Source organism: Sardina pilchardus, chromosome 3, assembly GCF_963854185.1.
Source record: "Sardina pilchardus chromosome 3, fSarPil1.1, whole genome shotgun sequence".
In the NCBI taxonomy this organism is placed as follows: Eukaryota; Metazoa; Chordata; class Actinopteri; order Clupeiformes; family Clupeidae; genus Sardina; species Sardina pilchardus.
The window spans coordinates 30,705,555-30,720,073 of NC_084996.1; the positions used below are offsets into that span (position 1 = coordinate 30,705,555).

Consider the following 14,519-nt stretch of genomic DNA (forward strand, 5'->3'; position numbering starts at 1 on the left):
ACTGGTAGATGCCATGTAGCCTAGGTCTAATGGAGCAGTGAAGATGCCCAACTTTCAATTAAACAATTAAACCTGCGCCCTATGCGCGATCACCCTGCTTTCCAGAGTTTAAGTCCCCAGGGACACAAGCACATGCACAAAAACGTGGCGGATTAATGGGAAACCATAGGCTACTCACCGGTCTCAAATGAGGCAAGAAAGGCCAGATGAAGGGACGTGTCCCTGGATGCATTATACTTTTATACCTGATGCATTTACCTGCATCATCTGGCCTGGGCATGGAGTAGCCTACCTGCGGCTGAGTGAAGAAGGAGCTTGAACTGGCTATAGGGTCAGCTGCAATGGATTGGGCCTTTTTTGCCACTCTGTTTGAGTAGATGTGACTCGCCATTATTCATCACAGTAATTAAGCTAGGGTGACCAGATGTCCTCTTTTTGAAACCTAAAAATGTGTCCGGGCGGAATTTCAGAATCGTCCGGGATTTTGTTATTCTAGCCGAATTTGCATTGCTCTCTATTTCATTCACATAGTAGGCTAATCACGCCCTCCCCCTACAGTTCGCTTTGCAGAGTAGAGCCTGACCTTAGATTCACCATCATTGGTCGATATTCTCGACCTTAACATTTAATTGGTTATTCACCTCATCAGCGCACATTTCCTTGTTTAGCCTACCATTAGCCGTGTTCAAGTTCAACTCCAAATGACCTTTTGCAGCAACGAGAGCTGCCGGTGGCAGCAGGGGCGGGGATGCAAACGCTGCTATGAAGTTGTACACTCTCTACTTCCCGTAGTGTAGACTTGGCTAGACTTGACCATGTGACGAATCACGAGGCACGGACCCGCACGGACTCTTGTGGATATGGGGAGGCATCTAAACACCTGCACACACGTCAGGGATGTAAAAGCCACTGGCTCCCTATTCATGGGTTTCATCAGGTCCCTTTCCACAGGTGTATACAATCAAGCACCATGCAGTCTGCATTGATAATCAAGGTGCTTGATTGTATACACCTGTGGAAAGGGACCTGATGAAACCCATGAATAGTAGCCAGAATTAAATTTAAATCTCTCACTCTGGCCTATTCATGGGTTTCATCCGGTCCCTTTCCACAGGTTTATACAATCAAGCACCTTGATTATGAATGCAGCCTGCATGGTGCTTGATTAATACACCTGTGGAAAGGGACCTGATGAAACCCATGAATAGGACACTGACTGGATCTGCTCCTAGCTACTTCAGTTCTTTGATGAAGATGTACATTCCCAACCGCCCATTGCGATCTTCTGAGGAGCGTCTGTTATGTCGACAAACCATACATGCTAGGTCAAACTGTAGATCCTATTCTTCAGTTGTTCCGTGTTGGTGGAATGAGTTGCCCAGTGCTCTCCGTTCAAGCAACAGTTTTGGATCTTTTAAGAGGAGTCTTAAAGGGATAGTTCGGATTTTAAGACACGAAGTTGTATGGGTTCCCTGTCAGCAACGTAGTGCATCAGCACTGACTTACCCCCGACAGCGTCCTGTGAGCCGAGATCCAGCCGGTTTTTGATCGTTTTTGATGCCGGACTATTTTCTTCAGCAAGTTTCTGGGGTCACGAAAGTAAAGTGTTTTTCTTCTCAAAACCATATGCGTTCAACAGAGTGATATATTTGCACCACAAAAACGTTGTCCAGCTGTCAGTAGCGCGCAGTGATAGGAATCGCGAAAAATAAGTAAGTGATAACGAGGTTTGAATTTTTCCTGGACAACGTTTTTGTGGTGCAAATATATCACTCTGTTGAACGCATATGGTTTTGAGAAGAAAAACACTTTACTTTCGTGACCCCAGAAACTTGCCGGACTACTTTCTTCAGCATCAAAAACGATCTAAAACCGGCTGGATCTCGGCTCACAGGACGCTGTCGGGGGTAAGTCAGTGCTGATGCACTACGTTGCTGACAGGGAACCCATACAACTTCGTGTCTTAAAATCCGAACTATCCCTTTAAGGCATATTTGTTTAATATGCACTTAGTCTTTTGAGTGTTTGTTATGTGTTATGGTTTGTATAGGCCTAATAGTTTTGTTTTGTTATAATTTGTCCATTGTTAAAATTTTACATTTATTCTGCTATTGTCCTTAAATTTAGCCATACCTTGCTATAGTTATTGTTATTATATAATTAACTGAGTGACTTATTTGATTGCTTTTGTCATTTCATTGTTTTATTTCTCATTAGATTAGTGCTTAAATGATTGTTGTATTGATAATATTGCTATTCTCCCTATTTTGTAATTGTTCACTGTTATTTAATTTGTATTGCTATTTATTTGTATGTCGCTTTGGACAAAGGCGTCTGCTAAATAACCATAACCAAAAAATAACCAAAAAGCCAATTAGGGCAAAGACCTGACGTCATGAAGGCAGGGTCTAGGCTCCGCTGCTCTCCGCAGTACCTCCAGACCGGCTGCTCTTTTGCGGAGCAGCCGCCTGGCCACGCCTTGCTCCCGCGATAAGTTGAGGCCATGTGATACCGACTGCCGAGTCGAAAACACGCCCATCTAGACCATCGTGGACAGATTTTTAACCACGTGCATCTTGTGCTGCGCAGTTTTTGTGCTGCGCAGCCAACTTGAACGCGCCTATTGGCAACGTGCAAAACTATCCGGCATCTTCAGCCATGCCGAAACTCAAGTGCAAGTTCACTGACGATTAAAACGTAATTTCCATGTTTTCGTCTCGGTCGAGATCATGCAAAGCAGGCAGTTTAGGAGGACTGAAAAGTATCAGCCATTGGACAACTTTTCACCTTAAAAAATGTGTCATTTTGTGCAATTAGGTTTTATTTTTTATTATTTTTGTTTTACCATTGTTGTGACTATACTTTACATTGTATAGCCTACAAATGTATAGTTTGTTTTTGCACATTTAAAACTTTCAACTACAAAATAGCCTTTTGAGGCAGTGTTTTTCTGTTGGTGTTGGGCCGGCCAATAAAGCTCATTATCATATATCACCATGTATGTTGACACAATTGTATAATGCACGTGTTCAGGTGCATAGCCTATGTGACCCAAATACCCCCCCCCCCCCCCCCCTCCCCAACTCAAATCTGGTCATCCTAATTAAGCTACATTAGAGCATAATAGCAGTCAAAACGGAAAAGTCTTTATTTTGACAGCTGGCTAACCAAGACCAACTTTTATTTTGGCTTTGCGACCCGGAAATAATGACTGGTGAACTCTTATGCTGTTCTGAAATCGAGGCTTTTCGCTTCATCTGAAGTCGTGATACGATGCCAGGGTGAAATCTCGACTGTCAGTGGTATGATTTATATCTAAAATAAACAGGTAATATTGTCATTCACTTTTAAACTGGTCCACGCCACACCACCAAAGACTACTTGTTACACATATGTTACAACAGAGATTTTTCTCTCGCAGGCTGAGGCGGTTTAATGTTAGCGTACCATAACATAAGCTAGCTTTCGGTCGCTAACTAAAGTTGCTTACCTGTAATGTATGAGATGAGCAGCTGGAGACGTTTGTTTATATGGCAAGGTGGAGAACCATAGATGATACAAGGACGATATATATCTTGCCTGGTCACATTGCCTCTGTACTCCTTCTAGGCAGGCATGCATTATCACCGATTAGTTTGGTTCGGCTAGATCTTCCGTCAGTTTGGCCCACTGATAGCTAACGTTAGATTGTGAGCTAACCGTTAGCTAGCTAGCAGCTAACTTCGACGTGACGTCTTATTTACTTTGCTAGCAAACGCCGTAATAATGGTTAATGGTTTGGTGCCCAGCCATAACTAGCATGCTTAGCAACAAACATCGCCTCGCAATGGCATTAGCAGCGGGTAAGAGTTGCATGTCAGATCAGTTAAGAATGAGTAGTAAGAGTACCAAATAGTGTCAGCGTTATTTTCTGTTATCTGTAGATACTTACTGTGTATTGACTCTGTACCTTAACTAGAAGCGTTAGCAAGTGGACTGTAAGTTTGGGTGCGGTGTTGTGCGTCGGGCGGCAAGATGTGTAGCTGCTACATTAAGTAGCTATATCTATGTCAGCTGGAGTCTGCACCAATTAATCACATCGAATTCAAAATAATTTACTTATGCACTGGATGACATCGGATGTTTTGGTGGTGTTTACAGGTGAGCTCCTTTTAATGTGTATCTGAGAGTGCACACAGAGCCTGCTGTGAGGGCTAAGATGCCGATCCCTCCCCCTCCTCCTCCACCACCTGGAGGACCACCTCCTCCGACCTTCAGTCAGGTAAGCCTACTGTTCCCTTGTCTGTTAAAAAAATCATGTGTAGCCTAGTGTATACAGCTAAACTCATGATTAACTCTGTGGTTGATGAATATTGATTGGTGTGCTTTGGTGTGAGAGATGCATGCTCAGTGGTCTCCAGAAGAAGATTTGTGCATTATAGCTAAAGCCTAAAGTACCTTATACTGGCAAGATTTGGGAAAAGATTCTTGAAAGATTGTAGTCTTTTGAGTAAAGTTTGAGTGAGGGGCATTAGTTAAAAGACTACAATCTTTCAAGAATCTTTCCCAAATCTTATCAGTGTAAGGTAGGCTTTAGAGTAGCTTTAGAGTATCTCCAAACTGTACAGTGTAGTGAAGCTTAACCCGTGTTTCCGACACTGTATGGAAATTATTCTGCGTTCCAGAATTGGAGGTCGGACTTAAATTCCAACCTTGAATTTGGGGTAGATCGACTCCAAGTTCAGAAGTGGGAACTCCGACTTCAAATGGCATTCCATTGTACAAGAAGGAGGTCAGAATTCTTGACCTCTGAGTTTGTCTGGAATGAAATTGGGTGATTCATTCCAACTAGGAAATATCTGACTTCCGAGCTGTCTGGAATGCATTAAACCATGGGCCTGTGCTAGGCACTGTGGGCTTTGCCTTTGTGATTTCCCTATGCTAAAACAAAAAACCCTTGCACCTCTGTTTTGCCAGGCCAACACGACCCCACCTAAGCTGAACAAAGATGAGACCAAGGGACGTAATGCTCTTTTGACCGACATTTGCAAAGGAACTAACCTGAAGAAGGTTGCTGTTGTCAATGATCGGAGTGCACCCGTCATCGAGAGTAAGCTGTTAACATAAACACATTTTGAGGATTATAGAACAAGTATAAGCCTGTATTCAAACATATATTTACTAGGCAAAGTTAGTTTATTAACCTTAGGAAAATAAATGTATTATGCATTTTAATGTAATGTATCATTTTGATCATCAGTGCTTTTGTCAGATTTGCACATCTGAGATCAGCTCACAACAGTTCGGATGACTTCATTTGTATATCACCTTATTGTAGTGCTTACAAGAAAGCCATCCCTATTACAGAACGAAAGCAATGATTTCATTTGAGTTTGATTTTATTTTGGTCAATTTGCATGCACAGTCAGGGAATATCAGGGAATGTTATTAACAGTAAATTATATGATAGTCAAAACCTGCTGTGCATTCTCGTTTCATGTGTGGATGCACCTTTAATGTTTTTGTTTTGCCCGAAACATTTTCCGCTCTAAAAATGTGCAACATTCTAAAATGCAATATCTTGGCTGGTGGCGTCACTTCAGGCAATCATGCCGGGGAAATGCCGGTTTCGATGTCATGGAAGTTCTGTTTTATGGTCAGGGAAAGTCGGGGAAAAGTCAGGGAATTTTAAGTCTGACTTAGAGTGGGAACCCTGCCTTGAGCAAGACACTTAACCCCGATGAGCAGGTTGGCGCCTTGTATGGCATCGGTGTGTGTGCGAATGGGTGAATGTGAGGCATGACAATGTAAAGAGTTTTTGGGAGTTTGAAAAAAGCGCTATGTAAATGAGTTTACTGTTTACTGACTTATTGGTGCCCTCTGCAGAGCCCAAAGGAGGCGGTGGGGGCGGAAGCAGTGCCAGTCCAGGGGGTGTGTCAGGTGCCATGCAGCCCGTGGGCGGGCTCTTCCAAGGAGGCGTGCCAAAGCTGCGGCCAGTCGGAGGCAAGTGCCCGCGATGCTGCTATTGGCCCTCATTTCAACGCTACGCAGTGCGGTGTCAGTCTATGAGCAAAGTTGTCATGCATGAATCAGTGGCATCATGTAGCATTCGGACCCACTGCTGTTTGTGCTTAGAGTCTTTCTTGGGATATTAAATTGGCAAATAGAATTTGCATAGGTTTTCAGCGAGCTTTAGTTTCAAGACCCAAGCTTTAGTTTGGACCATTAGGGCCCTAGGTGTTTGTGTTTTTATTTGTGCATTCAAACCTTGTCTATACCATGATTGGGTCCCAAAACCAAGGCCTGTGAAATATTTCTGTCAAATGTCTTCATATCGTTAGCTCTTGATATTACCTCAGTTTTACAACCTGTAAAGTATATGTTTGTACATAAATATCACGAAAAGTAGTATTCATAGCCAGTTAAAAATAAACAAGCTTGTTTTCAGTGGCTTGTTTCATCCCTTTGGTCATCTTAATGAATTCTCTGCTTCCCAGATGGTTCTGTCGGTCGGTCAGCACTGCAGCCTGGCTCTCGTCCCATGGCACCCCGCCCTCCCGGTCGCCACGACGACAGCGACAGTCCCTCGCAGCAGCATTCTCCGGGCTCTTCGTCGCCTCCCGAGCAGTCTCGGTCCCAGCGGCCCTCGCTGCCTGACCTGTCCCGCCCGGTCAGCAGTGGTAGCCCCTCGTCCTCCTCCACCGGGATGAAGCACAGCTGTTCGGCCCCACCGCCACCCCCGCCCATGTCTCGCCGCGGCAACGCCCCGCCCCCACCCAAGGCAGCCACTCCCACCTCTTCCTCCTCCTCGTCTCCTTCCTCCTACAACCGCGAGAAGCCCCTGCCCCCGACACCAGGCCAGCGGGGCTCCTCGCCCGCCCCTGGCCGTGAAAATGCCCCCCCGCCGCCACCCGTGAAGCCTCCGCCCTCCCCGGTCAACAACCGCCGACCTCCTACGGGGGGCTCTTCATCCTCCACCTCTTCCTCCTCCTCCTCTTCCTCGCTGGCGCCCCCGCCTCCCCCGTACCGCCAGGGTGTGGTCAACGGGCCTTCGAGCCCGGGCAGCGAGGCGGCCCCCGAGCTGCCTCAGAGGCACAACTCGCTCAGCAAGAAGCCGTCCTCTGCCGGGCACACCCCTACGCGTGCCCACGCACCCCCGCCACCCCCCTCGCCCTCTCCGCCAGGAGGTCGGCCCCCACCTCCCGTACGAGACGCTCCGGGCCGAGGAGCAGGTAGGAGCGCTCTTTTGTCCATCTCTCTCTCCTGCTTACTCTCTGGTGTTATTTCAATCTCTGTAGGGGAAACTGGCAAGCTGGCACTGTGTATGTAGGCAAATGCTATTGACATTTTCCCTTGTTTTGGTGTATGGACATGTGTATCCTCTGTGTGTGTGTTTTATTAATGCTTCTTATTTGTCTATGTTGGTCCTGTGTATGTTTGTCTGTTTGTGTGTGTATGAATGGTTTGCTTTGTTTGTGTGTGTGTGTGTGTGTGTGTTTCATTCTGTGTACAGCTCCTCCCGTGCCTGGGCAGCCGTCGCGGAATGGCCGAGAAGCCCCTCCCCCGCCGCCCCCGTACCGGACCCACGGCGGCACCTCCGAAGCTCCCGGTCGAGGCAAGCCACCCCCTCCCCCCTCCCGCACCCCTGCGGGGCCCCCGCCCCCTCCCCCGCCCATCCGAAATGGACACACCTCCACCCCCCGCTCCTTCGTAGGTGAGTGTGCGCTCACCGCCTCCTGGCCTCACCCGCACCTCAGTCTCTCTTCTCATTCATCACACCATGGCATCAACACCTGTCTGACCTCTCTCCAGCTGACCCAACACACTCCCACCAACAAACAGATTTCATAATTAAGTGTGTGTGTGTCTGTGTGTGTGTGTGTGTGTGGTAGGGCAGGGTTGTGCAGTTATTTGAATTTGAATATCAGTTATGACTTTTATGATGTCACACATGGAAAAAGTTAGGACAGGAGTATGTTTCCAACTGTGTTTCGTCATCTCGTCGTCTTATAACAACAGTCTATACAAGTTTGTGAACGTAGGAAGGGACCAGTTGAAAATGTCCCATTAATGCCTCATATAGGATTTCAGTTTTTTGCAAATAAATATGGAGATTTGCAGATACATTTTTACGCAGCGTCCCTACTTTGCTGGAAAAAGGGTTGCATTTTCACATTTGTTTTTCAGTTGAATTACTTTTAAAATTCAGTTAAATGCACTGTTAGCAAACATGTTTGAACGTTTAGAAAAGGGATAGTTTCTAAAAAAATCATGTAGTGTAGACGTAAATGTGTAAACTCCAATATCTGTATATGTGCAAAGCTGTAAAGTCTGGAAAAGACGGACTCCTGTGCCACTGCGTTGGAAGGGCATTTCGAAACCGATCACACCGGTGTATCCGATATAGGCAGGCGAGAGGCGAGCTAAACTGACGACGACAGCGTTGCAACGTTCAATTGCGTCGATGTCCGGAATTAGTCAGAGTAAACATTGCTCGTAGTGTTATCCAATTGCGTGCAGTGAGATTTTCAAACGCATGCTTGGTGCCGCCCCTCGAGTTGGGCCATTGCATTATTCGTGGCCAGACCCTTAATCTGAAAGATTACCAGGGTCTGGATTTTCCAGGCTGCCTCAGCCCTGCTCTGGCTTAAAAGTCTTTCCCCTGGGGTCAGCGGTCCTGTCTGCACACAGCAGCACACAATGGGCCCCCAGAGACAGACTGCTCCTTTTGTTGTTGTTTTCCTCTCCCCGTGGGCCACGTGAGGAGCTGCTCGGCCAAGCCAGAGCTTGAGCTCCTTCCAGCCCTCCGCAGCCGGTTGAGTTGGGTGGCACAGCACTGGTCCTCGGCCAGCTGGGATAAGGCTTGAGGGTCTCTGGCCAGACTTAGCAAATGACAAAGGCATGCCACTTCACTCTGTGAAGCGACGCGTTAAGGGCAATGCCCCAAATGGGCCTCCTCTGCTCGCTACTCCTCAGCTTGTTTCCTTGTCTCCTCCTGCGTGGGTAAAGGCCCAAGTGTACTTCTACGGATGTAGTGTATGCGCTGAACGGATGAAGCAAAATGAGTCAGACGGCTGGTCCGTACAGACTCAAAATGTGACTTGTGTAATGTCTTTGAGAAACTGGATGTATAGTACTGTGCCGATCCAGTAGATGGGTGATAGGCATGGTTGTGCGTGTCCCAAAACCACAGTTGCTAACCTGTTAGCAACTTAGTTGGTTGACAATGGGAAATTGCATTGCAACCAACAAAATTGCTAACTTAGTTAGCAACTATGCTTTTCAGAAACGGACCCCAGCATAGGCGTATGTGCAGAAGCATGTTCGTTGCTTAAGAGTTGGTGAGGGAACTTGTAGTAGCACAGTGGCTAAGGAGCTGAATTAGCATGCAGTAGCCTGAAAAGTTGTGGATTCAATTCCCGGCTTCCACAGTTTTGCCCTTGAGCAAGGCAATTAACCCCGAGTGTGACAATGGATATCATAAATGTAGTCGCTTTGGATAAAAAGTGTCTGCTAAATGAATAAATGTCATGTAAAAGACAATGGGAAATTGATGTTGGATGCTGATTTAATGGATATTTCGATTTGTATGTTTTTTCCCTTTCTTTCTCTCCTTTTTTTCCTCACTACTTCTATCTATCTTCCACCTCTCTCGCAGATGACTTTGAATCTAAGTATTCCTTCCACCCTCTGGATGACTTTCCCCCTCCAGATGAGTACAGGCACTTCACCAAGATTTACCCCAGCAAAGCCAACAGAGGTGAGCTTCCGCAGCTCTGCGTGTGTGCGTGCGTCTACACAACACGCGTATACAAAATAGCATTCAGGGGCCGTACGTTAACTTTTTTTGCTCATAGCACTGGTGCTACAGAGGTTGATAATGATAAAGTAATATTAGCCGCATCGTGTATAAGCCACAGGACAGTGTTCTATGGAAATTAAAATGAACTGCTCCCGCGTATAAATCTCAAAGCTGATGAATTTTGTGTAGGGCTGGGACTCGATTGAAAAAAATAATCTAACTAATTAGAGGCTTTGTGATTAATTAATCGAAATTAATCACATTTTAATCGCAATTTTTGTGTAATCAATTAATCTTAATTAACGTGTTAAAGTCCCGGCCCTAATTTTTTGCAAAATCAATTTATAAGCCGCAGGCAATAGTTTACGATAGTTTTGAGAGATTACGATAGTTTTGTAGCACAATCCACAAAATCTTTAGTATCGGTATGGCTAGTGTACTAAGTACAAGGGTACTTGACTAGTGTTTATTTTGGATAAAGTGTGTGTGGCTGCCATGTCATTGTGATTGACGTGTGTGTGTGTGTGTGTGTGTGTGTGTGTGTTTTCATTGACAGTGATGAGAGGAGCGCCGCCTCTTCCTCCTGTGGGGAGGTGAACACTGTGAACCGACACCTGCTGACCAGGAGACAACAGTCTCTCACTTTCTCTCACACACACACACACACACACACACACACACACACACACACATACACACACACACACACACACACACACACACACACACACATATATATATATATCTACACAGTCATAGTGATAACTAATCTGCAAAACACACACTCACACATTGCTCACTCATGGCTGTGTCTTATTAACATACGTGTCCTAACCAGACAGCATTCCACCTCATGCAAACACTTCAACTCCCAGAATGCACTCTGGTCTCCATCCCCTTTAATCACATCAGCCCACTTGAGAACCAGCCAGGGCTGAGGACCTCCGCAGGGAGACACAAAGATATCACAGACGGAAAAGATGCACAACTCCATCTGTTCATGTGATTTTGGTGGTGTAGAGAGATATGTTTTTGAAGAGGGAGAGATGAAGGCCAACGATTCCTTTGTTTTACTTACTTTTATGTTGTTTGCCCTATTTGACATGGCAGTCTTACCTGATGCTGGGGCATCCTTAAAAAGAGATGTTTACCAAGTTACACTAATCCTAGCCTAAGTTGCAGGCTTTATTTGTGTGGTAGCTACCAGTCCTAGCCTTTGGAAGGCTTACAGTGGTAGAAGCACCATTCCAAGCCATGGATTATAGTTTTGTCTCTATTTGTTTAAGTTGTTGTGATGTTTAGTGAAAGATTTTGAAGATTATGCACTGTGAACGTGTCAGTCATCAGGGAAACTGAAGAACTGAAAGACTTTCCTACTGAGAGGCTGACAGAGACTTGTAAAACTGCTGCCACCTGGTGGCAGCGTATTGGAAGGACAGGGGAGAGGAGAACCCCCTGGTGGACAGAGAGGGCATTACCATTCCATTAATGCTTGAAGAATGCTTGGTCAAATTGGCCTGAACCTCTCAAAAACACTCTAACCTCTTCTTGTAGATCAGCAAGAGGGGGGCACTTTTTGAGAACATGTTCTCTGAGAAGACTAAGAAAATAAAAAGTGCCAACGGAAGCAAAATCCCAACTGGAACAGGTTGTTTACCCAGCCACTCATGCAATGCCAGACCACACCTTTACCCAAGGACTCTGCATGCATGACTGTACAAATTGAAGCGCATTCAAGCGAAAAGGTCAAGGGCTGACTGTGTAGTGGTATGGTAAACAGACCAGACCAGAAAGTGGGCAAGAGAGTTTGGGATGCACAACAGAAAAGGCACTGGTCCCTCAACCGCTGTTTGTTTCTTTTGTTTTATTTGCCCAAAACAGATACCAGTCAATCGACATGTTACTCCAAATCATCAGCATGTGCTTCCAAGCGCCATTTTGTACATGAACGATGAGTCTTTTAAAAAAAAAAATCCATATTCACAGAATCAGGCAGGTTTGCATGATCCCAATTGTGCCAGATAGACCAAGATAGCGCGCGCGTCTTGGATCACCTGTTCAACATGCTTTGTGTACGCAGAGAGAACTCTAGTGTTTCAATTGCTACTACTCTTACTGGCACTGCCAGTCTATGACTACACATACTGTAAATGCATGGCTTGGCGCTCGGCCAAAAGGCAGTACAAGTCCAAGTGAATTACTGTATCGGTGTATAAATGGAAAGAGCCCATGCTGAGCAGGTGGCTGTTTTACCTGAGAGCATGGGGAAGGGGAGTCGTTGCTGCTGCTTATGTGCACTGGTGTGCTAAAGAGGGGCAAAGCATTAACCTGTAATCTTCTGACCATTGTTGAAACTGCAGGCCGACACAGTGGTTTGGATTTGAACAGAAAATTCCTTCAGAGTATTTCTTTTCTTTTTTTTCTTTTTTTTTTGTTGTCTTAGCAGGCTGCATGTCGTTCCTTTAACTGTCCGAAATTCTTGGGACCATGAATCGTGAAAGTCTGTTATTTTTCTCCCAGCACTGAGAATCTTGCCTTTAATATTGGCAGCATGGAGATGTTTAATGATTCTATATGCTTTAAACTTTAAACAGTTAAAGGTGCTCTAAGCGATGTTACACTGATTCCAAGCTAAAATATATATCTTTTTGTTACATACAGCAAACATCACCTCACCATCCGCTAGCTGCCTGTGCCCTTTACAATGTAAAAAAATGTTGTCAGGCCAGGCTCCAAAAACGGCAACAGAAACGTCTTGGTCCAGCCTGGACCATAAAATCATCAACTTTTTAAGCCAATCACTGATGCACGTTTAGGAGAATTTCAATTGCACTACAGAGAGGGGGAGGAAGTAGCAAGCTATCTCTCTATTTTGTTTGAACGTCAACAGACGTGAATGTTACCAACATCGCTTAGAGCACCTTTAAATTAGGTTAGATGAACTTGTTTGGAATAAGCTGTTACCATGCTGTTTGTTTAACCAGTTACTGGCAAGGATGAGTTATCCAAACAGGTTTTCTTTCCTCCTCTGTGTTTTCACCTCTTTAACACACTATTTTCAGTTGCATTAATTTCTTGGTTTACATAAACACTGATTCAGGCAAGAAGTCCTTTGGGAGAAAAGGAAGTTAAGATTGCATCAGTGTTATTATTGGGAAATAATCCCTTTGTCCCCCAACCTGTAAGTCAGCAACCCAGCACGTATAGGATTAGGTGTACTTTTAGGAGGAGGAGGACGAAGCAAGATGGTGAACCATTCCATAAGGCTTGTTCCTATACCTGTGGTTCCTGGCCTGTGATCAAGTGTGCGTTTGCCCTGTAATCTGTACACCATGACCATTAACCCCTTGTCCACCACCATCCTCCCCCCAAAACCCCTACCAAGAAAACAGAAAAAACTAAAAAAAAATCAATCCAAAAATGCTTACAGCTTTGCATCCTGCATCACTCCCTCCCACCTCCTTGTTTCTGGTGGTATGCCTTATTATACAGATCTACTGTAACTTGTCGGTACGTGATTTGTAAGAAAATAACACTAATCATACGAAACAAAAAAAGTATATTTACACTAGGCCTACCTGTAAGGCAATATGGTAGTAATAGCTATTGATCTATTTTGAAGTTGTAAAAAGCTTGTAATATAGTGACTAAATGGATTTTTTCGGGGGTTGGGAGGGTGGGGCAGAATCGATGGGAAAGATGCTGGCTTTGTAGCAAGCCGGCTGCTAATCGTTAGCTAGTTGCACTCTCTTTTATTCCTTTTCTGTCTGTCTTAAATCTCGCCTGCTTTTCGCTGTCCTCTTCCTCCATGCTGCCCCCATCCAGTCCTGACTCCTGGGGGGGGCAGTGGGGGAGCTGTAACTGTAGATATCTGCGGGAGCATTAACTTACTCACATTGAGAGAGCCTCCATTCCTTCTCACCCTGTCCTCCCCATTTCACTCTATTCCAGGCTTTTAAAAAAACACTAATGAAAGCCCTCGTTTTCTGTCGTTTGTCGCACTTCTCTCTGCCAGTCGTGTTGTACAAGGCAAAAAATAAAAACCTTAGAGAAAAGGGACTTGTGTCTGGTTTGCTCATTTCATTTTGATCTTCTGTTGAGGTGTTGCTCACAACTTAAGAATTCATGGGTTTCATCAGGTCCCTTTCCACAGATGTATAAAACCAAGCATCTTGATTATCAATGCAGACTGCATGGTGTTTGATTAATGCACCTGTGGAAAGGGACCTGATGAAATCCATGAATAGAAAAATCCTCAAATTTGGACCAGAGTTGTCCATATTATCATGGTCAGAATTTACCATATTACCATTATCACAGAGCATCTTCATAATAATGGTCATTAATGGTGCAGTTAATAATAATAAAAACAAACCCTTCATTTGATCTGGAGCAAACTATAAAGTTACCAGTACATTATATATAAAACTCCAGTATGTGACTGTCAGAGAAATGAAGTTACAAGTGATACAGGAGGTAGAGGAGATACAGAATCTCTTGGAGCACTAGCGTGGTGGTGCCAAATATTTACCTGCTGAGAAGTACAGGCATTTGGACAGAACTCAGTTCAGGCAGGGGAGCCAATCTGTTACTCTTCCATTATCCCCCAATACAGTCAGAGGACCAGGAGAATACAGCATGTTATGACTGTCAAGGGCGGTGTGTTCATGTGGGATGCAGTGTACTCTTACTGGCCTACTGTACTTACACTACAGCTTTATAACTACTCCCGCTCACT

The 14,519-nt window shown here is 45.0% G+C and overlaps 1 protein-coding gene across 1 annotated transcript; it reads left to right on the forward strand.

The window, feature by feature from the left end:
• Positions 1 to 3,246: 3,246 nt before the first annotated feature.
• wipf2b (WAS/WASL interacting protein family, member 2b) lies at positions 3,247 to 13,838 on the forward strand. Its single transcript, XM_062532805.1, has 8 exons — positions 3,247 to 3,328; positions 4,141 to 4,261; positions 4,957 to 5,089; positions 5,866 to 5,982; positions 6,477 to 7,211; positions 7,493 to 7,693; positions 9,638 to 9,739; positions 10,338 to 13,838. Exons 2-8 carry the CDS (start codon positions 4,199 to 4,201, stop codon positions 10,376 to 10,378), a joined length of 1,392 nt encoding a protein of 463 aa, XP_062388789.1. The 5' UTR covers positions 3,247 to 3,328; positions 4,141 to 4,198; the 3' UTR covers positions 10,379 to 13,838.
• Positions 13,839 to 14,519: the final 681 nt, after the last annotated feature.